Consider the following 23,880-nt stretch of genomic DNA (forward strand, 5'->3'; position numbering starts at 1 on the left):
ATCAGAGTTTAAACCTATCACAATCCAGTGCTTTGGCCATAGTGCCGAATAAAAGAAGGAACTAGTGAAACCTCATCATTCTTGGTACTAGTAGAGGGTTTCTTTTGTACTTATTCTACATCTGTCTCTAAGAGACAATTTGAAACATGGTCAGATGAAATGTAAATACGATAACATTAGCTGTGGTATAGCCTAAAAGTGACAGTGCACGGTCACTTCTAGATGTATGTAACTATGGTATCTTTAGTATGTGCATTAAAGTTAGGGTTTTTTTTAGATGTGTGAAGAATATATGTTTCATGCAACTGCAGATTCTGTGTTAATGTCTACAGGAAGTGTAAACTACTGAGCAAAAGACCTTGGTTGTATGGGTAAAATAAAAATAAAGGCTTTAAAAGAAGCATATTTAAATAAATAATGAGCTTTATTTTTCTTTTTGTGTTACAACTCTGTATGAAATAGTGACTGTTTTCTCAATAAACACATCCACATCCTACATAGGAACATTAGATGGTTAAGCTCATAACAAAGAACACAGCAAAAAAGAACACAATCCTTGCCTCAAAGAGCAAACTTGGGATTGCCTCATGCCACTTTGTAAGCAACACAGGGGCCCCTTACTAACAAAACAAAGGTTTTGCATGCCAAGAAAAGCCCCAAGGTATGCAGAAGTATATAAGTTCTAAAGATTACCTCCCCAAAGTGAACACCACCCTCTCCTCTTACACACAGCTCATAGTTAAACTATGGAATTCACTACCAAAAGATGTGATGATGGCCACCAATTTGGATGGCTTTAAAAGGGGCTTGAATAAATTCCTGGAGGCTATCAATGGCTACTAGCCCTGATCCCTAAGTGCAGTAAGCCTGTATACACTGGTTGCTGGATAACATGGGCTGGAGAATGCTGTTGCACCCGTGTCCTGCATTGTTGGTCCCTGGCCAATGGCTGGTTGGCCACTGTATGAACAGAGTGCTGGAGTAGATGGCCCCTTGGTCTGATCCAGCATTGCTCTTCTTATGTTCTTAAAAGCAAAAACAACCACATGAGTATGCAGGGGATGTGGGTGGCAAGTGGCCAGTGCTGGCCAAGTGTTTGGGGGTGGTGCACACCATGCAAAGCTAGTGATGCAGCCAACATCAGGAGGTGTTTGCTGCTCTTCCCACCACGGTCAAGTCCATGGAGATGAAGCACCTTTAGTTACATATTCAAAAACAAAAAGTATTAGATGTGCATTCTGAACCTTATAAAATCAATTTCAGGCTACCAAAGCCCCATGAATCTATGGTAAGTGTTACTTGGTAAACTGGATGTTGAAAATATACCACAAATAAGAAGGGAATTGATAGTGCATTTGCTGCCAGCAGAAAAAGCACAGTTAGCATTTAGATGGAATAATACTCGCTTATCATCAATCAATGAGTGGAAGCATGGGCAATTTTTGTTATGGATATAATATCAACTCAGATCAGAAGTGCTGGTAGTCCATCACAAGCAAGCTGCTTTCTAGAAATATCCCCCCTTTCCAAAACTATATTGATGGAGAAAAGAAAATACATCATATAGGAGACCATTAAAACCTAGTTCTAGCTTTATTATTTGCATATATACAAAATATATGTTTAAGCAAGAGATTGCAATTTTAACACTGGGAAGGACTTTCTTTTTGCATTGTAACAACAATATATGTGGGTTTTCCTTTCCTTTCTTCTGTGTTTTAAAATCCTTTTTAAAATCCAGACAGATTTAAAACACAATACATACACACACACACACACACACACAGAGTCTATTTATTTTCCAGATTGCAGATATTCAGAGCTTGTCCCCCCAAATTATGGAGCCATACATCCCTTCAAAAAAAATGTTCATTACATGCTAAACTGGAAAATACTGAAAAGGAGCAGCGCCAGACAACAGCTGAGCTGCAGCATTTCCTCTCTGTCCGCCCCGCATGTGAAACTGATGAGTAGTATGCTCAATGAGTAATGACTCTTATGGGCAGGGGCTGTATTTACTACAAATATTACTGCTGGATCAGATCAGAGTTCTCGATGGGGCCAGTTGCTGTGGAGGGTGTTAGCAGCCCCCGGACCACCCAGAAGAGCTCCACTGGACAGTTACTCAAGGACACAGTGGAGGCAGCAAAATAAGCCTTCTTTGCTGCCCGCACCACCGTGCGCTCTAGAGCGTGCGCTGTCATCTTCGCTTTGAGTCTTATGCCATTTGCGCTCTAGGCAATTTCCAGCCTGTTTCATTGTCCGCAGCTCCCTACTATACCAAGGAGCAGAGTGGGCTCTACAGGACTGGAGAGGGCATGCAGGTGCAATTTATTTATTTATTTTATTTATTTAAAACATTTATATCCCACCCTATATCATTAAGATCTCAGAGCAGCGTACAGATAAAAGCATACCGTATAAAACAAGAAATAAGCACATGTACCAAGTTAAAACAATATGTAATTCAAAAGCAGTAAGGCAATCAAGTAATCATTGTGGTTGGTTCAAGTTGGACAGTTCTGTATACAATCTCTTTGTTCCATCCCTTATTACTCTTCCTCTTTCTGATTATTTCAAGCCTGAATGACTTGTAATGTGCCCTGATACCCGAAGCTCATTTGTGGATATTGGCAGGGCGTGGAGGGAGACGCTCACTGTCTCTCTCTGGACCCTGCCTATATCCACAAACGGATAGCGAGGGAGGGACGGGAAGGGTTATGCTTGCCTGACACTGCCCTTGACAGCGTCATAAGAGTGTCTCCCTTCCCCCCTCCTCTATCCATTTGGAAATGGTGTCGGGGATGTTTCCATCCCCCCAACCGCATTTCCAAATGGATAGTGTAGCATGGCAGAGGGAGACGCTTGCCTGACGTTGTGGCAATAATGATGAAATTAACTTATTATATAAGGACTAGAGAAGAACAAAAGTTTGTGGATAAGTTTATTGAAAGATTGGGAGGGTTTTTGTGATGTTTGGAATGATAAATTTAGAGTTCATGTTTGCCTGTATTCATTGTTTTCTCTGATACATTTTTTGTTGTTGAAAGACATATATACAAGTGTTGTGATTTTTGTTGTTGAACATGAATGATCAGAGTTCCAACAGATGCATATAGTCTAAGTGCCTTCTATGTTTCTAGATGGACAATGTCAAAATAACTGACTATACTAAATGTCCAATATGTGCATGTCCTTTATCACTGGAATACTAAGGTGAGTGGTAGCCTTTCCTTAAAACCATTTCCTGGCTTCACCAATGTCCAAACAAGAGCAAACATTACTGCAGCTAAAAGAATGTCAGGAAGTCCAACCTTCAGTAGAGGCTGGATAGTTCCTTTAGAGTTCTGACTGAAACCTGGAGCAGATTCACTGCTCCCACTGACATGTCAGCCACCAGCCTCCAATGCCAGCCCTTGAAGTTCTGCCTACTCCTAGCCTAAAGGAAAGTAATCAGGCCTGAAGTGACTGAGGCTTTTAAAATAAGATGGAGTCAATGACAAGGAATTGAAGTCTCTCTCGTTATTTCCTGCCAGAATGCAAGCATTTCCTGTGGCGATATGCCATGTACTGCAATCAAGTGCTTGTATTTACAACTATCGAAGCTAATTGGGTATAAAAAGAAGAGGTCGACATCGTCCAGAACAGTGATGTTCACACCAAGTATACCTAAACAAATCCCAACATAGACATCTTCAAATTTAATAGGTTTGACATGGCTCATCATTCCATAAACCTGTTGAGCCAATCCAGTATCAAGGACATAACCTAGTCCACTGAGGTATGGAGGATACACCTTAAATGGGTATTCGTCAAAAGAAATAAAGGTTTTCCAATAAAATCCTCTGTGAGCAGGCTTTTCTATTAAAGGGTAGCCAGTAATGAAGTTTTCCGAGGTACTTGAATTTAGAAGCTTCATTAAGTTGCCCATGTTGATGAAAACATCGGAATCTGTCTTCATAACATACTGAGCATTGGAACAAAACTCAGTAAGCCACCTGAACGCCATGACAGTTTTCAAGGTCAGGTTACTGTAGGTGTCAAGGAAGTCTTGCTGGAGGATGTCCCCATAAAGAATGCTTTCGTCTTCTATGGATAAGGCTGCATTATCATCGATTCCTTCTCCTTTGCCCAGTAAAAACAGTGTCAGAATCTTGTTCCCCCACCAAGATTTTTCAGAGCCCCAGGTTTTCCTAATTGCTTGTCTCACCTTTACATCTGTAGGTCTTGAAGTCACCAAGATGACCAGAAATGGTTTGTTGTCTTCACATTTTAATCGCTCACGTAGCGTGAAGAGGAAATTCTGCTTGTAGACTGGTTCATGGCTATAAAAATACACATAATCTATATGTTCTATCCCAGTGTGGGAGGAGAATACCATAAACCATGTCATTAATACAACAGAGATAACAGTCAAACCAAAGAAAAAATATTTCAAGCATGTCATAGACATAGCAGTCTTCAAATTCATCCACACAGAGAAGAGGAAATTCCCAACAAAGTTTTCAAAAAAGCTATTGAGATATAAAGCAGGGCTGGGCAATCAAGTCTTTGCTGAAAAGGAAAAAAAAGTTAGTATCTTGAAAACAAATGTACACCTGAAACTTGTTACTAAAAGTATACTAAAAGTATACATGAACTTTGCTTCATGTATTTGCTATTACAAGAGAACAACATAAAAAAAATACAACTGACCTTGGGTGAGAGCCCCACATAGTTATGGTGTGCAGGTGCATATACGAGATGAGGCCTGGGCTAATGCAGGCTCACCCTACTGCACATAGATTCTACATGTATATGCATATTTCCAGCTTACAAGACTCAATAACATATCCCAGAAATGTATACTTGAATATATACAGGGCTCATCTTCATTCCCCTCCATGCATATAACTTTCACACTAAATTGAAGTGTGAATGATCCCTTGGCTTGATAGTCATAATGGTATCAATTCCCCTTATGGTGTGGAAGGCTACAAACTCAAATGTTGTCTACACTGAGACTTCACACTCCTTGGATATTGGACCGGTAATGTGACACGGAAGCAAGGACACTCCATTAATTCCACACTGATGAAACTAAATCAAACTGTATGTGAGTAACCACCGCCCATCATGTATGGAATTTGGGGTTGACGAAAGATATGTGAGCTATAGTTAAGTCTTTCAAGAGCTGACTTGGACCGAGAGGAAGGCAACACTTACTGGCCTTCTCCTGTGTCCTGTTCATTCACCATTACCCGTTTTTGGACTCCTTGCTGTGAAGAATGAAATGGGGAAAGTATTATAGTCTCAATACCTGCTGCTGCATCTCTGTCTCTTAGCACATCTGTCACTCCTCTTCAGCCATCCCTTGCAATGACCCATGATTTATTTATTTATTTAATTATTTATTTAATTACATTTATATACCGCCCCACAGCCGAAGCTCTCTGGGCGGTTTACAACATTTAAAAATAGTAAACATTAAAAGTATACAATTTAAAACACACACACACACACACACATAAAAAACAGTATAAAAACAACAGTATCCATTTAAAAACAACAATTGTGGGGTCCATTAAAAACAAACTTAACGTTGTTAAATGCTGTTAAAATGCTGTTAAAAATGCCTGGGAGAAGAGAAAAGTCTTGACCTGGCGCCGAAAAGATAACAATGTTGGCGCCAGGCGAGCCTCATCGGGGAGATCATTCCACAGTCGGGGGGCAACCACTGAGAAGGCCCTCTCCCTTGTTGCCATCCTCCGAGCTTCCCTCGGAGTAGGCACTCGGAGGAGGACCTTAGATGTTGAGCGCAGTGTACGGGTAGGTTCATGTCGGGAGAGGCGTTCCATCAGGTATTGTGGTCCAAGCCGTGTAGGGCTTTATAGGTTAAGACCAGCACCTTGAATTGGGCTCGGAAACATATAGGCAGCCAATGCAAGCGGGCCAGAATCGGTGTTACATGCTCAAACCTCCCTGTTCCAGCTATCAATCTGGCCGCCGCATTTTGCACAAGCTGCAGCTTCCGGACCGTCTTCAAAGGCTGCCCCATGTAGAGGGCGTTGCAGTAATCTAATTTGGAGGTTACCAGAGTATGGACAACTGAAGCTAGGTTATCCCTGTCCAGATAGGGGCGTAGCTGGGCCACCAACCGAAGTTGGTAGAAAGCACTCCGTGCCACCGAGGCCACCTGAGCCTCAAGTGACAAAGATGGTTCTAGGAGAACCCCCAAGCTACGAACCTGCTCCTTCAGGGGGAGTGCAACCCCATCCAGAACCGGTTGAACACCCCCCATCCGATCAGAGGAACCACCCACCAGCAGCATCTCAGTCTTGTCTGGATTGAGCTTCAGTTTATTAGCCCTCATCCAGTCCATTGTCGCAGCCAAGCACCGGTTCAGCACATCCACAGCCACACCTGATGAGGATGAAAAGGAGCAGTAGAGCTGCTTGTCGTCAGCGTACTGATGACAGCGCACTCCAAAACTCCGGATGACCGCACCCAACGGTTTCATGTACATGTTAAACAGCATGGGGAACAAGACCGATCCCTGCGGAACTCCATACTGAAGAGTCCACGGGGCCGAGCAATGTTCCCCAAGCACCACCTTCTGGAGCCGTCCTGCTAAGTAGGAGCGGAACCACTGCAATGCAGTGCCCCCCACTCCCAACTCAGCCAGACGTTCCAGAAGGATACCATGGTCGATGGTATCGAAAGCCGCTGAGAGATCAAGGAGAATCAACAAAGTCACACTCCCCCTGTCCTTCTCCCGACATAGGTCATCATACAGGGCGACCAAGGCTGTTTCCGTGCCAAAGCCGGGCCTGAAACCCGACTGAAATGGATCCAGATAATCAGTCTCATCCAAGAGTGTCTGGAGCTGACCCGCCACCACCCGCTCAAGGACCTTGCCCAGGAATGGAACATTTGCTACCGGCCTGTAGTTACTAAGATTTTCCGGGTCCAAGGAAGTTTTCTTCAGGAGTGGTCTCACTACCACCTCTTTCAGACAGTCTGGGACCACTCCCTCTCGTAGAGAGGCATTAATCACCTCCTTGGCCCAGCCGGCTGTTCCATCCCTACTAACTTTTATTAGCCAAGAGGGGCAAGGATGTTGTTGCCCAAGAGGGGCAAGGATGTACAGAGGTTGTTGCGCGGACCTGTCCAAGCACCTTGTCCACATCCTCGAGCTGTACCAACTGAAACTCATCCAAGATTACAGGACAAGACTGTACTCTGGACACCTCACTAGATTCACCTGCTATAACACTGGAGTCTTCTCTCTGGCCTTCCTTCGTCTCACATCAGTCCGCTGGTCTCTGTCCACCACTCTGCCGCTAAGATCATCTTCTTGGCCCGCCGCTCTGACCATGTCACTCCACTTCTGAAATCTCTTCATTGGCTTCCAATTCACTTCAGAATCCAATATAAACTTCTCCTACTGACCTTCAAAGCTCTTCACTGCCTAGCTCCTGCCTAGCTCTCCTCTCTCATCTCACACTATCGCCCCGCTCGGGCTCTCCGCTCCTCCGATGCCATGCTTCTCGCCTGCCCAAGGACCTCCACTTCCCTTACTCGGCTTCGTCCTTTTTCTTCTGCTGCCCCTTACGCCTGGAACGCTCTTCCAGAACACTTGAGAACTACAAACTCAATCACTGCTTTTAAGACTCAGCTCAAAACTTTTCTTTTCCCTATAGCCTTCAAATATTGAGTTTGTTCTGACTTTACACTGTTGGTTTTGCCCTACCCTGTGCCTGTTTACACTTCCCTGTGCCTGTTTGCATTCTCCTCCCTCTTTATTGTTTACTACAACTTATTAGATTGTAAGCCTATGCGGCAGGGTCTTGCTATTTACTGTGTTATCTGTACAGCACCATGTACATTGATGGTGCTATATAAATAAATAATAATAATAATAATAATAATAATAATAATAATAAATTCATTACAGCGGGCCTCAGATGATTCTACCGTGTCCTTGGGACCAGCATGTAATAGCCCCCGGACAACTCTAAAAAGCTCTGCTGGGCGGCAAATTGAAGATTTAATAGTGGCAGCAAAGTACTGTTTTTTTGCTGCCCTCAGTGCCCCTGAATATGCCTTACTATAGGCACTTACCAATATTTGATTGCATCCACTAGGAGTTCGTCTCCACCTGCCCTCAAGCCTTCTCCTATTTTGTTTCATCGTTCTCAGTTCTGGGGTATACCACGGAGCCGTACGAGCGCTACTCAGGAGAGGGCGCTCGGGAGCAATCCTGTCAACTGCCCGGGTCATTTCTGCATTCCACAGATCAACCAGGGTTTCGACAGGAGAGCCAGCCCTATCAGCCGGAAAACTCCCCAGAGCCCTTTGGAAACCATCCGGATCCATTAGTCTCCGGGGGCGGACCATCTTAATAGGTCCCCCACCCTTGCAGAGGGGAAAAGCTGCTGTAAGTCTAAACCTCAGCAAGCAGTGATCTGACCATGACAAAGGGACTGATGTAAGGTCCCCCACTTCCAGATCACCATCTCCGTGTCCAGTTGTGAAAACCAGGTCAAGAGTGTGCCCCGCTACATGTGTTGGGCCGATGACATGTTGGGACAGTCCCATGGTTGTCATGGAGACCATGAAATCCTGAGCCGCCCCGGATAAGGCACCCTCGGCATGAATGTTGACATCCCCCAGAACCAACAGTCTGGGGGATCTCAGCATTGCAGCCGAGACCACCTCCGTCAGCTCACCTAGGGAGTCTGTTGAGCAGCAGGGTGGGCGGTACACCAACAGAATCCCTAATCTGTCCCGCTGACCCAACACAAGGTGCAAACACTCCAGACCAGTAGTCACATGGACAGGGAGCCTGCAGAGGGAGATAGAATTCCTATAGACCACAGCAACCCCCCCTCCCCGGCCCTCAGGTCTACCCTGATGCTGAACCAGGTACCCCGGTGGGCATAGCTGGGAGAGACTGACTCCTCCCTGCTCACCCACCCAGGTCTCGGTTATACATGCCAGATCGGCTGCCTCATCCACAATTAAGTCGTGGATGAGGGAGATCTTATTATGCACCGATCTGGCATTTAAAAGCAGCATCTGGAGGCCCGAGGGCTGGTCATTTTGTGATGATCATCACAAAATGGCCAAAGTAAAGTCAGACATGGCTCAAGTAATCTGTGCTCCCATTATTAGTTGTGCAGGGCTGGAAGAGATCCTGAAAAGGGGACAGGTTGTACAAAAACTAGGAGGAACAATGGCAAGGAATGCCCAAACTAGGCAACCCCAGGGCCGAGAGAAACATTTGCCTTGTCAAATGGCTAAAAATGTCAGAACTGCCTCCCTGCATCTTTGAAGCATATTTTCTCCTACCTTTTGCTCTGAAATGTAAAATTGTGTCACAGGACTTTGGTAAACAACAGGACGGATAAGTATTCTGAAGATCCAAGATCAAATCCTTGCTAAGTGGGGTTAGAAGAATAATAGTCTAGGAAAGATACAGAAAAAGGCACTGAACATGGACAAATTGTAACAGAAGCATTTGAAAGTGTTTTCCATTCAACAAAATCGAAGCAAGGGAACACCCTCAAATTTGCGTTTCAAAATAGCAGCCATGTCCAAATTTGCAGTTAAGGGCTCCATCATGCTAGTATTATAAAAAGTGGTGTCTTAAACCAAAATCAATCCAGAAAACAAAAAGGGTTTAAGAAAATTGGTATGAAACAATGTTCAAAGTTCAAATGGTATTTAGTATACATACTAAAATAAAATAATTTATCCATAAAAAAATTAATAAACACTCTGTAATGTAAAAATTTAATCCTTTAACAAAAACATACAATTAAAATACAAACTATATAGTCCACAAAAATAAAACATACAACTATCCCAAACACGTTTCAACCCAAATGGTCTTCATCAGTGGGAAAATTTTCACAAGAGATTTTAATTAACTCAGTAATTCCATTTGGACCAAGCATTGGCTCCTGTAAATCTTATCTGTGTCTTTCCTTTTGAGGATGCATCAGAAAAAACAGGGGACTTAACATTCCCTCCTATCTTATAACTTCCAAAACTACATATGATTTTAGAGGCAGTGCCATTTTGAAAGCCTGCACTGACTAAGAATTCAATCTATGCTTCAGCTACATTCTGGAAGTTATAAGATAGGAGGGAATGTTAAGTCCCACATTTTCTGGAAGGGCGCCATCACACCAGCGTTTTATTGCACTCTCATCATGCCTGGTTTGCCATTTTGCAGTGTGGGGAAAGTCTATTTTTCTCCTCCATGCGGGATTAAAGCGACCATGTATTGCCATCCTCACGCTATGTTCTTTGTTTGGGGGGGTGCTTTGAAGGGAGGTCAATACAAAACTCAAAGAACTGGAGGGGGAAGGAGAAGGGGCGGGGTGGAGTGGGAGAGCAAACTAGCAAAAGGATATTTCACCAATACAGTGGCGATACCACAAACACATGTAAAAGGGACCATTAGCTTGACACACTAATGAAACAGAGGTGGAAATCGCGGAGGGAAACCAGGGGGGGGAAAGTAGGTGTGATGAAGCCCTAAGTGTTATTAACAGAGCACAGCTGATACCTCAGAGTTTTCTGTTTTTGAGTAATTTATGAAAAGCTGTAAATATATGTAATTGACACTGCAGCAAAATTCATCAGAAACAACATGATATATCAGTCCTCAAGTTTTAAAGATCAAAGGAAATGTGTAGTTAACGCTTTTGAAAAGTACAAATAGCTTTTACATTGGAGAATATGGTTAAGGATCGTTGGGAAAGCAAAGGATCTATTTTATTTATTTATTGGGAACTGTTATTTGATATATACAACAGAGATAAATAAATGCAAAAAGCAGAACTGAGTATTTTAAATGCACATGGTTCTTGCACATTGGAAATGACAAAGAAGCAGAGGCACTAAGCCTATGTACACCAGTTGCTGGGGAACATGTGTGGGAGGGTGCTTTGCACTCATGCCCTGCTTGTGGATTCCTGCTCAACAGCTCGTTGGCCACTGTACCAACAGAATCCTCGACTAGATGGACTCTTTGTCTGATCCAGCATGGCTCCTCTTATGTTCTTACGATGCTGTATTTACGGATGCTTGCGATGCTGTATTTACGGATGCTTGAGAAACTGAATAGGGGCACTCATTGTTTGATTCCTTGTGAGGAGGCACAGGGTCTGCTTGACTATCAAGCCCCCTGGCCCCCAACTATTAACTTACTTACTTGCAACTATAGGGAACTATGAACTATGAAATGAGCTTCCCACTCAGGCCCGCCTGGCACCAACACCGTCATCTTTTCGGCGCTGGGTTAAGGCTGCCCTCTACTCCCAGGCATTTACCCTATTTCTTCGATTCTAAGACGCACTTTTTCCCCCATATAAACATCTCTAAAAATGGGGTGTGTCTTAGAATTGCAGGTGTGTCTTAGGTTGTTTTTTTTTCTGTTGGTGGTACTGAAATTAGTGTGCATCTTACAATCGATGGCGTCTTACAATTGAAGAAATACGGTGATGGCATTTTGTGGCATATGATGGAGCATTTATGCCAGTCATCTATACAGGTCTAGTATTTTATTGAAACTGTTTTTAGCTGTCTAAATTCTTCTAAATTTTGTATATGTAAAGTTTTATACTGTATTTTTATATTGTATTTTCTTATTTTACAAACTGTTGCAAACCACCCAGAGAGCTTCAGCTACTGGGCAGTATAGAAATGAAAATAACAACAACAAAACAACAGTCCATTTTTACCAGGAAGACAGGAAGCATTCTTTCTGTCTAATACACATGCATGCCAAACACAGACATTGCTGTCAAAGTTGACCACAGTTTGCCCCCTGGGTTATGTCTGCATGAACCCAAGAAGAATATATGGGTTTATCTCCCTTCCCCACCCCCAATAGTGATCTGAACTCAGCTTCCACTGAACAGTCTAATCACTACAGCAGCCTTCCTCAACCAGGTGTTTTAGCCTAGACATTAAGAGGACAGGGGAATAGAGGGTTTTTTCTCCTTTATTTATGTATTCATAACATTTCTATCCTGCCCAACAGCAAAGCATTCTGGGCGGCTCACAACAATTTAAACCTTTTTTTATATATATATAATTTTTATTTATTTTCTACACTGTATAAACATACATAAAACATTACCATAATAATAATAATAATAACAGAAAGAAAAACAGAAAAACATCAAACAACTGCTGCATACATATTGAATAAATGTTGAGTACATATGTTGCATAACTATTACCTATACCTTATCATATACTATTCAACATCATCATTCTTAACATAAAAGTGCACCCCCCACCTCGGGATCATTCCTGAGTCCAAAACCTAATCGTTTCTTCTGCTGGCGGTTTCCCACTTCCCTTAATAAACACAAATATTAGGAACTGTTTCCAGATTCCTTCAAACTCATTTATTTTAGTTACGCCTTATCTCCACTTAATATTACATGTCAGTTTATCATTAATGGCTATATCCCATACTTCTTTGTACCATTCTTCAATAGAATATTCCCCTTGAATCTTCCAGTTCCTAGCTACTATCAATCGCGCTGCAACCAGCAAACTCGATATCAGCTCTATAGTTTCTTTTCCACACTTTATATCTTCAAATAGTGACAGCAATGCAATCTTTGGTGTTTGTTCTATTTTCATTCCCACTATTTCTTCAATTTCTGAAAACACCATCTTCCATAATCTTTGTACATATTTGCATTGCCACCACATATGTAAATACGTTCCTTTTTCCCCACAACCTCTCCAACAATTTGCTGAATGCTGATCATTTATCTTATTCAATCTAATCGGGGTTAGGTACCACCTCCATAAAATTTTAAAATAGTTCTCCTTTATTCTCACTGATAAACTTCTCAACACTCTTTGTTTCCATAGTCCCTCCCAGCTCTGTCGCCCTATTTGTACCTTCAAATCTGATTCCCATACCATTTTCTCTGGGTTCTCTCTAAACTCCTTCTCTAACAATAATTTATATATTTCACTCATTAACCCTTTTAAAACTATACTACCTCCTTTCCCTTTTTCCTTACTTACTATTTTCAAACTTCGTCATCTTTCTACAAACTCCATTTTCTTTAATCCTCTTTTTATTCCATTGTTCTAATTGCCCATATTCTAACCAAGATAATTTTTTCTCTTTTAACAAATTTTCCATATCCTCTCTTGTTTTTATATCTCTTAGCCAATCCTTTAATTTCATTTTACTTTTCTCTTTTAATATTTTACATAATCTACCCTTCAGATCCTCTGGGAAATTCTTTAACATTATTATCGGTGCTAAGGGAGAGTTGCTCGGAAGCAACTTCCCTTTAAATTTACTCCAGATTTCCCATTGAGTCCTCAGGAGTGGATTAACTATACTTCCAACCCACTTTCTCCCTCCATCTTTAAAGAAAACATTATCCAAATTCATCTCTACATTATTTATAGTTTTTTCTTCCATCCAATATAAATCTCCTACTCCTAAAATTGCTTCTACAATATGTCTTAATCTATTTGCCAAGTAGTATAATTTTATATTTGGGAGACCCAATCCACCCTTTTTTTGGCTTAGATACCAATTATTTTTATTCACTCTTGCTCTCTTTTCTCCGTTACAATATTTATTAATAATATTTTGCCAACTCTTTATCTCAGTTTCTGATATTTTTATTGGTAACATCCTAAACACAAAATTAATTTTAGCTAATATCTTCATTTTTATTAAAGCTATTCTTCCAAACCAAGATAAATTTAATCTTTTATATTTCTCCAATTTCTCTAATACCTCCTTCTTTAACCTCGTTAAATTTTCCCTTTCAAGATTCTCTAAGTTTTTTGTAATTTTAATTCCCAAATATTTAATCTCCTCCTTAACTTTCATTTCTATTCCCTTATGTTCCCAATCCTTTTCTTCCTTCTTAGTATAATTAAACAACATCATCTCTGATTTAGACCAATTTATTCTTAACCCTGTAATTTCCTCAAATTCCCTCAACTGATATTTAATTCTTTCTAATTTTCTTAATGGGTTCTTAATGGTCAATAAAGTATCGTCTGCAAACATGTTTAACTTTATTTCCCTTACCTCTCCAATTCCTTCTAACTCTTCATCCTCCCTTAGTGCCTTTGCCAAAACTTCCATAACCATTACAAACAGGACCGGCGAGAGCGGACATCCTTGTCTTGTTCCTCTGGCTAGTCGAATCTTTTCAGTGAGTCCGTCATTTACCACCACTACCGCTGTATTTTGGGAATATAACTGTTCTATTACGCTTTTAAATTTATTTCCAAATCCCAATTTATCTATAATAATCTTTAATGCCTGCCAGCTCACACAATCAAAAGCTTTAAAAATATCCAATGCCATAATTCCTGCCTTAATATTTGCTTTTTTTATTACATTTATTACATTTAAAACTCTTCCCACTAAATTATGCATCTGCCTTCCTGCCACAAACCCACATTGATCTACTCCTATATATTCTGATATAAATTTATTTAGCCGTTTAGCCATAATAGATGTAAAAATTTTAGCGTCTTGATTTATTAATGAAATAGGTCTGTAGGAATCGGGATTAGTCAAATCTTTATCTGGTTTTGGGATCAGAATTATCAATGAATGTTCCCATGATTCAGGTATCTTCTCTCCTGATAATATCCTATTATAAAGTTCCATTAATTTTGGAACTAAAAAATCTTTGAAGACCTTATAATATTCTGGTCCCAAACCATCTGCTCCCGGCGATTTACCAACTTTTAAATTATCAATAACCTCTTCAACTTCTCTTTGAGTTATTACTTCCTCCATTAACTCCTTATATTCTGATTTTATTCCATTCTTTATAAACCTTCCAATATACTCCTCCACCTTTTCTCGTTGAGTTTCTTTACCCTTATATAATTCCTGATAAAATTCCTGAAATTTTTTTATTTTATCTTTCATTATATGACAATATTTCCCTCGATTATCTTTCAATGTTTCTATCCCATTCCTCCCTTTTTCTTTTTGTGTGAGCTTGGCAAGCAATCTAGAATTCTTATTGCTGTTTTCAAAATATTCCCTTTTCATATACATTAAATTCTTTTGAACCTCCTCTATATTTAAATTTTCTAATTGTTTCTTCTTAGCTTGTATTTCCACTAATTTATATTTATCTTTAACTCGCCAATATTCTTCCTCCAAATTTGTAATTTCTATCTCTAACTTTTCCTGCTCTGCACGTTGTTGTCTTTTTAAACTACACGTTTCTCTAATACAAATTCCTCTTACTACAGCCTTCATGGTGTCCCAAACGACTGACCCAACTGTTCCTCCCTTTTCGTTAATTTCCCATGACTCCGACAGTTCCTTCTGAATTTTCTCTACCACTTTATTATATTTCAATATTTTTGTGTTTAACTTCCATCTATAAGCCTCTTTATAATTCTTCTTAACTGTAAATTCTAAGCTTAACAAGGCATGATCAGTTACTTTTATTACCCCCCTTTCCATTTTACAAATCTTCGTTACTAAATCTTTTGAGACAAATATATAATCTATCCTGGAGTACGTATGATGAACTGGGGAAAAATATGAGAATCCAGGCTTAATCCCATTGAGTAAACGCCACGAATCTGAATAATCATTTTCTTTTACTAATTTATTCAATATAGTTATATTATTCCTTTTTTCAACATTAGTGGGATTTGACCTGTCCCATCTATTATCCATAACCATATTAAAGTCCCCAGCTAATATAACATACCCCTCCTTGAATTCTTCTATTTCTTTAAATAACTTTATAAAAAACTCTCTATGTCTCTCATTTGGGGCATACACATTAATTAGCGTATATACTTTTCCTTCAATTTTACCTTTTAACATAAGATATCTGCCTTTATCATCCTTTTTTATTTCTTCTAATATAAACCCACTCTTTTTTGAAATCAAAGTGGCCACTCCATTTTTTTTGATGTCCCTAATGACTTTTCATAATAGGCTAACCACTTTAATTTTATCATATTCGAATTCTCGGAGCCTTGGTGTGTTTCTTGGACCATTATAATATCCGATCCTTCTTTGTTAAACATTTGTTCTATTCTCTTCCTTTTCACGACTGCCCCCAAACCTTTAACATTGAGTGTTGATACTTTTATCTTTTTATCCATAATCACCCTTTTGAAATCTCTTCCGATCCCTTGTGCTCTGCAACTCACATTTACTTACATAAAAACACAAACTCCATACAACAATCCCCCACCCTCCTACCTCAGCCCCTCCCCTCCTACCTTCCCCCCTCCCCACCCCCCCACTCTGATCCCCCCCCATATCCCCGTGAGTCTAATACTCCAGCCATCTACTTTAAAGGGGGGGGAGGCAGTGCTGCGCCCGGCCGGCAAGTTTCTATATTGGCATTTCTATTTGCAATTATCTCAAAACATAGTTAACAATTCTATTACGCAATTATCTCAAGACATAGTTAACAATTCTATTACTCCCCAGATGTCCCAGCCTCGTTCCCTCCCCCACCCAGTCCAGTCCCACTTGCTTCCCCATACAGACCCAGCCTCTTCAGCAACTCTTTACCTTGATCCAATGAGGTTACTCTGTGTTCCCCCCTCCCATATGTAAATCTTAGAAAAACCGGGTAACCCCATGCATAAGGAATTTTATTCTTCATTAATGCTTGTTATTGGTTTGATACTGCGTCTCCAATTTAATGTGTGTTGAGAAAGATCATTATAAATTTGCACTGCTTTGCCTTTGTACTGCAACTGAGCCATAGATCTCAATTCTTTCATAACTTGCTCTTTTTTGTAATAGTTACCAAATTTCACCAAAATGTCTCTAGTCCCTTTGTAATTTTGCCCCCCCCACACGGTGGACTCGATCCAAATCCAATCCATCAATTGGTATATCAGGCATCAGCTCCTTGAACCAATTCAGAATGATTTCTCTAAGATCTTCTCCTTGTGTCTGCTTCAGCTGTTTTATTCGAATCGAAGATCTACGAGATTGATCCTCCAAGGCTATCAATTAGGGGTGTGATCCGCTCCGATTAGGAGCGTAGAAGCAGTAGCGGATTGGCCTGCTCCGCCTTACCCAGAGGCGGAGTAGGAGCGGACCGCGGACACCCTAGAAGCAAGGCGAAGAGAAGCGGCCATTTTTCGGAGCTCCGAGTTCAGGCGGAGCGCTCCAGTCGCCATCTTGAAAACATTTCACCATAGGATTGCATTGCGGCAAATAATCGCGCATAACTACGTTGTTTTTGAAGCTATCGTTCTAGAAATTCTTGTGCTCAGAGAGTCGTGGATGGGGGTCATTTTGAGACCACTCTCACCTCTCTGCGTTGTCCGGGTCGCGTGCTATATTTTTGTGAAAATCGGGTCAACCGCGCGGCTCAAACGGCATTTTCGGCTTTTCGCCCATAGGATTGCATTGAGGGAAAGAATCGGGGATAACTGGGGGGGGTTTAAGCTATCGTTCTGAAAATTCTTGTGCACAGAGAGTCGTGGATGGGGGTCATTTTGAGACTACTCTCAACTTTCTGCGTGCTGTGGTTCACGTGCAATATTTTGTTAAAAATCGGGGTTTGGGTTTTTTTTATTTATTTATTTTTTTGGAAGCGATGACAGGCACATTCAACTCCCAATCCTGATGAGAATTGATCTCCTGAGAAAGCATCCTCCTCCAATCCCAGCGTTGGAGGGGGGACTAAGGCAGACCCACCCTCAGAACTTTCTGTTTTGTGTCTCTTTGTGGGTTGTCGTTCGTGGAGGGAACACTTAGTTAGTTAGTGCTCCTGCTTTGGACTTTGGAGATAGATTAGGATAGGTTTAGTTTGGCGTGTGTGTGTGTTTGTTTGCTTCTTTCTGACTTATAGCTTAGTTTGCCCTGTGTTTTCCCCTTACTTTGATTTAATATAAACTTTATTTTTAAATTTTGGAGTGTGTGTTTGGGTTGGTTGGGTTGGTTGCCCCCCCCTTCCCTGTATTAAAGCCTGACTGTTCTGCTTTTGTGAAAGCTTTCTTTTGAAAGCATACACACACTTTTTGTCCCATTTCCCTACATTTATATTCTTAAACATATTTTATTATATTCTTTTACATAGTCTATTAGTATATATTCTCATACATATTATATTAGTAGCATTCATATTTTGTTCTTCTTATAGTAGTGGTTGGTTCTTTTCCCCCCTCCCCTCTCTTAAATCCTGATTGTGTTTCCTTCTATCTTCTATATACCAAAATATACCAAAAAAATTTGATTCTCTTTTTCTTCTCTGTGTAACTTGGACGGAGTGTGCTGCTTTTGTGCAGCCACAGATTGAGCATTTTGGGGAAAGCATACACACACCATTTCCCTATTCTTAAACATATTATTATTATATTCTTTTACATAGTCTTAGTAGTCTATTAGTATATATTCTCATACATATTATTAGTAGTATTCATATTTTGTTCTTCTTATAGTAGTGGTTGGTTCTTTTCCCCCCTCCCCTCTCTTAAATCCTGATTGTGTTTCCTTCTATCTTCTATATACCAAAATATACCAAAAAAAATTGATTCTCTTTTTCTTCTCTGTGTAACTTGGACGGAGTGTGCTGCTTTTGTGCAGCCACAGATTGAGCATTTTGGGGAAAGCATACACACACCATTTCCCTATTCTTAAACATATTATTATTATATTCTTTTACATAGTCTTAGTAGTCTATTAGTATATATTCTCATACATATTATTAGTAGTATTCATATTTTGTTCTTCTTATAGTAGTGGTTGGTTCTTTTCCCCCCTCCCCTCTCTTAAATCCTGATTGTGTTTCCTTCTATCTTCTATATACCAAAATATACCAAAAAAATTTGATTCTCTTTTTCTTCTCTGTGTAACTTGGACGGAGTGTGCTGCTTTTGTGCAGCCACAGATTGAGCATTTTGGGGAAAGCATACACACACTTCTTGTCCCATTTCCCTACATTTATTAGTAATATTCTTAAACATATTATTATATTCTTTTAGATATTCTTAGTAGTATATATATAGTATATTCTCATACATATTAGTAGTAGTATAATATTTTATTCTTCTTGTCCCATTTCCCTACATTTAAACATATTATATTCTTCTTATACATATTCTTAGTAGTACCTTATACATAGTATTAGTAGTATTAATATTTTATTAGTCATCATGAAAAGAGGAAGCAGGCGTGCTGAAAGCAGCAAGGCTCAGGCTGGCAGCAGTAAGCAGGCTGCCTCTCCTCCTGTGAAAATCAAACGGGCAACTCCTTGGCTGACTGCTCCAAAACAGAAGCAGGACAAGCAGCAGGCAGAGCCACTCTCTTCTGCAACTTGTGCCCGGCGTTCTCTTTTTGAGGGTGGGAATGGGAAAAGTGCCCGTTTGCAAGAGGCACGTGGCAGCAGTGCCACTAGAGGAGGAGGAGTATCCCCAACTCCTTCATTCTCCTTTCAGCCCACGAGCCCGCTGATGGACCTAGACGAGGTCCTCAGCACAGTGGAGGGGGGGAGGAGGAGGAGGCGGTGGGCCTCCAGGATGTGGGGGCTGAGGAGGAGCAGCAGCAGGCCGAGGCTCTCTCCCCAGTCTCATCCCACACCCCTGTTTCTGTGGCAACACCAGAGAGCTCAGGCGGGCAATTGGTGGTGTCACCACGGAAACGAAAGACAAGCATCGTGTGGGACCACTTTGAGTTGGGAGCGGATCCCCGCTTTGCTGTCTGTCGCCACTGCAAACTCAGCCTAAGCAGGGGTTCATCGACAGGGCATTATGGAACCAGCAGCATGAAGATGCATCTTAAGAGGCAGCACCAGTCGGTCTTGATGGGGAAAGAGGCGGGCAAGGCGACTGGTTCCAGGGGAAAGCCGAAGGCGGCTGCTGCTGCTGCTGCTGCTGCTGCTGCTGGCACTTCCAGTCTCAGCTCTCCATCTCCCATCCCCACAAGGGTTAGGCAGGCAACCCTGCCGGAAATGGGGTGGGGGAAGTATGGAACCACAAGATGGCGTTTTCCAACGCCCTCCCAGATCACCACGTCAATCGGTGAGATGGTGGCGTTGGACGACCAGCCATTCAGCCTCGTCGACAACGCAGGCTTCAAGAGGCTGATGGCGCTTGTGGTGCCATACTATAAGCTGCCGTGTCGCACCACCCTGAGCAGGCGGGTGGTGCCTTCCCTGTACCGTTCCTGCAGGGAGTTAGTGCTGGGTCGTCTGTGCCAGGCAGAGGCACGGATGGTGCACTTCACCTCGGACATTTGGTCCAGCGAGGGCGGAGTGCACGCTTACCTGTCCCTGACGGCACACTGGTGGGCAGCCGTGGGGCAGGAAGGATCCAGCACTACAGGGACTGGCAAGGAGGGCTACTGCTGGGCCCTCCTCCACACGCAAGTGATGGACCAGTCCCACACGGCAGCGGAGATTACGGAGGCCATGAACCGCATGGTGGATGGGTGGCTAGCTGGGCAGAAGGTCACCCGCGGTTACATGGTCACGGACGGGGGAGCCAACATGGTGAAGGCGGTGCGCGACGGCGGATTCGAGGGCGTCCGCTGCATCACGCATGTCTTGAACCTGGTGGTGAGGGATGGCCTTGGGATGGGCAGCAGCAAGCCCAACCTCGGTCCCCTGTCCGGGATCCGTAACCTCCTGGAGAGCTGCAGAAAGGTGGCAGGCCATTTCCACCACAGCGTCAAGGGCAGTCGCTTGCTGTGGGAGAAGCAGGAGGAGTTGAATCTCCCGCAGCACAGGATAGTGCAGGATGTGGTGACACGCTGGAACTCCACCTACCTGATGCTGGAGCGGATGGTGGAGCAACAGCGTGCCATCCACGACTTGTTCAGGGTCAGGGACATGGGCGTCCACCACCTGGGCAAGCAGCAGTGGGACGCCATGTCCCAGCTGGTGGCGGTCCTCAAGCCGTTCCTGAACGCCACCGAGACCCTGAACAAAAGCTCTGCCCTCCTCAGCCAGGTGATCCCTGTATGCAGGCATCTCCAGAAACAGATGGGCGACTTTCTGGAGTACAGGGATCCCGTCAACACGAAGTCCGAGGTCCGCGAAGCGGTGACTAGGCTGAGGGACAGCGTGACACGGAGGCTGGAGCCCATCCAAACCGACAGGGTCCACATGTTGGCAGCCATGTGCGACCCTCGTGTGAAGGATGGGCTTTGTGGGCCAAATAGCAGGCAGCACTGGGTGGAAACGCTGGTGGGCGAAGTGCGGGCGGCATGGGCCAAGAGGGTGGGGCAGAGTGAGGCAGAGGAGCAGGCCACCCCTCCCCGCAGCAGCACCAGCAGCACCAGCAGCAGCCTCACCTGCATCCCTCCCAGCAGCAGCACAGGCGAGGGGTATTGGGAAGAGGCTCTGCACACCGTGTTTGGGCAGAGACCCTCCCCAGCCACCAGCCAGGATGACGCTGCAACCACCGTGCAGCGTTACCTGTCAGAGCCCATCGAGGACTCCTCCATGGACCCCCTGGCCTACTGGTCATCCCGTTTTCAGATTTGGCCGGACCTGTCGCGGGTGGCCATGGATCGACTCAGCTGCCCACCCACCAGTGTTCCAAGCGAGAGGGTGTTCTCTATGGCGGGCGACATAGTGACCCCTCACCGCTCTCGCTTGGAGCCGGACTTGGTGGAGCAGCTGGTCTTTCTGAAGGGCAATCTACCCCTGCTGGGATACCCCACCCTCAAGCCCTCGTGGGAGTGACAGGCAGGCTCCCTTTAATTCCACCCCTCCTTGGGTTGGCAGGCTCACTACAGTTCAGGCAGGCTGGTTTTTTCTCTGTAGGCACTAGGCAGAGTTTGTCACCGTGCGTGTGGGTGACTGACTGTGAGGGCAAAGCACCGCACTTGAGTTCATTTCATTTCTGTGGCGTCCGGTACAGCTTAGTCAACTCATCCGGATAGTTTTCCACCCAGTTCCAAAAGACTCCATTTATTTATTTATTTATTTATTTAATTACATTTATATACCGCCCCACAGCCGAAGCTCTCTGGGCGGTTTACAACCGTTTGTCCATGATTGACTGCACGTGTTTAGGTGAGGTGCAAGCAGGGGGCAAGGCAATGCCTGGCACCACCACCACTAGCCAGGCTGCCTCTCTCCAGCAGTCCACGGGTCACCCTTTGGAGTGCCCTGGGAGTGGAAGACGTACTCCCTGATCCAGAAGTATGGTTTTGAGAAGTAAGCTGTCACTTGAACTCATGAGCCTCTGTGCAAAAGCTGTCATTGTGTGTGTGGTTGTGAGTGTTACTGCAGCTGCCTGTCTCGCTGCGAAAATGAAACAGGCAAGTCCTCGCCTTTGAGAAGCAACCTTTCACTTGAACTCATGGAAGTCATTGACTTCAGCACAGCCACTACGTAGAGGCTGTGGTCCTCTGGGTGACCCGATCAGTGTGCTGATTTTGAGAAGCAACCTTTCACTGAAACTCATTCACTCCCCCAATTGCGGCTGGTACTCCAACAGTCCACCGAACTCCCATAGCACAGCCACTTAGTGCATAGGGACAGTTTAAGTTTCCTCCTGAGAAGTGAGCACTCACTTCAACTCATGACAGCCATTGACTTCACCACAGCCACTTTGTGTGGGATGCTGTGGTCCTCCAGGATGTGGGTGAGGATTAGTAGCAGAAGCTGGTCCAGCTTCTCTCCCCGGTCTCGTCCCACCCCTCTTCCGCTGTAACCCTGTCTTTGAGAAGCAAGCTGTCACTTCAACTCATGGACTTCCCCTATGTGCGCAAGCCAAGCTCCAGCAGTCGACCGATCGCCCATAGCACAGCCACTTAGTGTGTACGGACAGTTTAATTTTCCTGAGAAGTGAGCACTCACTTCAACTCATGACAGCCATTGACTTCACCACAGCCACTACTGTGGATGCTGTGGTCCTCCAGGATGTGGGTGAGGATTAGTCGCAGAAGCTGGTCCAGCTTCTCTCCCTGGTCTCGTCCCACCCCTCTTCCGCTGTAACGCCCTCTTTGAGAAGCAAGCTGTCACTGAAACTCATGAAAGCCATAGACTTCCGAAGCAACCTTTCACTTCAACTCATTGACTTCCCCTTTGAGAAAAAGCTAAGCTCCAGTAATGCACCGTTTGTCCGTGGGACAACTCTCTTACGAGAAGCTGCACTGCATATGCAGCAGTGCCATGGCTTTGAGAAGCCGAGACCCATCCCAGCCACCGGGAACCGGAGGAAAACTCCAGCAGTCCACGGGTCGCCCTTTAGATAGCTCGGGGATCAAATGGAGTCCTTGATCTGTGTGCTGATTTTGAGACGCAACCTTTCACTGAAACTCATTCACTTCCCCTATGTGTGGGAGCTACTCCAGCAGTCCACCGATCGCCCGTAGCACAGCCACTAGCAAAGCCACTACAGTGGATGCTCTCTTCTCTCTCTCTCCTCAGTCTCATCCTCTTCCTCTTCCCCTTCTGCTGTAACCCCTCTTTGAGAAGCAAGTTTCACTTAAACTCATCATTCACTTCCCCAACTGAGGGAGGTAAAGGCCAGCAGTCCAAGGGTTGCCCTTTGGAGGGCTCAGCAGCAACATTAATCCTCCAAGCATGCACACAAATCTTCCATACTCAAAGTAACTGCTTCAATAACTAGTAGCTCCTTTTTGCCCGCCTGCCCGGGAGCCGTCCTTGTGAGGTAGCTGGATCTGCTGGGACTCACTCCCCCAGAGATCTATGGCATACCTGTGCAAGGTACCAGCTCCTTTGGGCCTGCCTGCCTGCCTGCCTGCCCATGCCCGCCTGCCCGTCACTCCCCAATTGAGGGAGGTTAACTCCAGCAGTCCACGGGTCGGCCTTTGGAGAGCTCAGGGATCAGATGCACTATTCGTGATCCAGTCTGGTGATTTTTTGAGAAGCAAGCTGTCACTTCAACTCATGGACTTCC

The 23,880-nt window shown here is 43.6% G+C and overlaps 1 protein-coding gene across 6 annotated transcripts in view; it reads right to left on the minus strand.

Moving 5' to 3' along the window:
• Positions 1–452: 452 nt before the first annotated feature.
• B3GALNT1 (beta-1,3-N-acetylgalactosaminyltransferase 1 (Globoside blood group)) overlaps positions 453–23,880 on the minus strand; it is a 50,631-nt gene continuing 27,203 nt past the window's right edge. For all 6 annotated transcript variants that reach the window (XM_063132026.1, XM_063132021.1, XM_063132024.1 and 3 more), the window contains 3 exons: positions 9,334–9,448; positions 5,206–5,258; positions 453–4,554 (listed from right to left, as the gene is read on the minus strand). In XM_063132026.1, coding sequence (XP_062988096.1) covers positions 3,494–4,471 — 978 coding nt within the window. In that variant the 5' untranslated portion in view covers positions 4,472–4,554; positions 5,206–5,258; positions 9,334–9,448 and the 3' untranslated portion in view covers positions 453–3,493. The remainder of the gene's footprint in view (positions 4,555–5,205; positions 5,259–9,333; positions 9,449–23,880) is intronic.

The sequence above is a fragment of the Elgaria multicarinata genome, chromosome 8 (genome assembly GCF_023053635.1).
Source record: "Elgaria multicarinata webbii isolate HBS135686 ecotype San Diego chromosome 8, rElgMul1.1.pri, whole genome shotgun sequence".
NCBI classification, from domain to species: domain Eukaryota; kingdom Metazoa; phylum Chordata; class Lepidosauria; order Squamata; family Anguidae; genus Elgaria; species Elgaria multicarinata.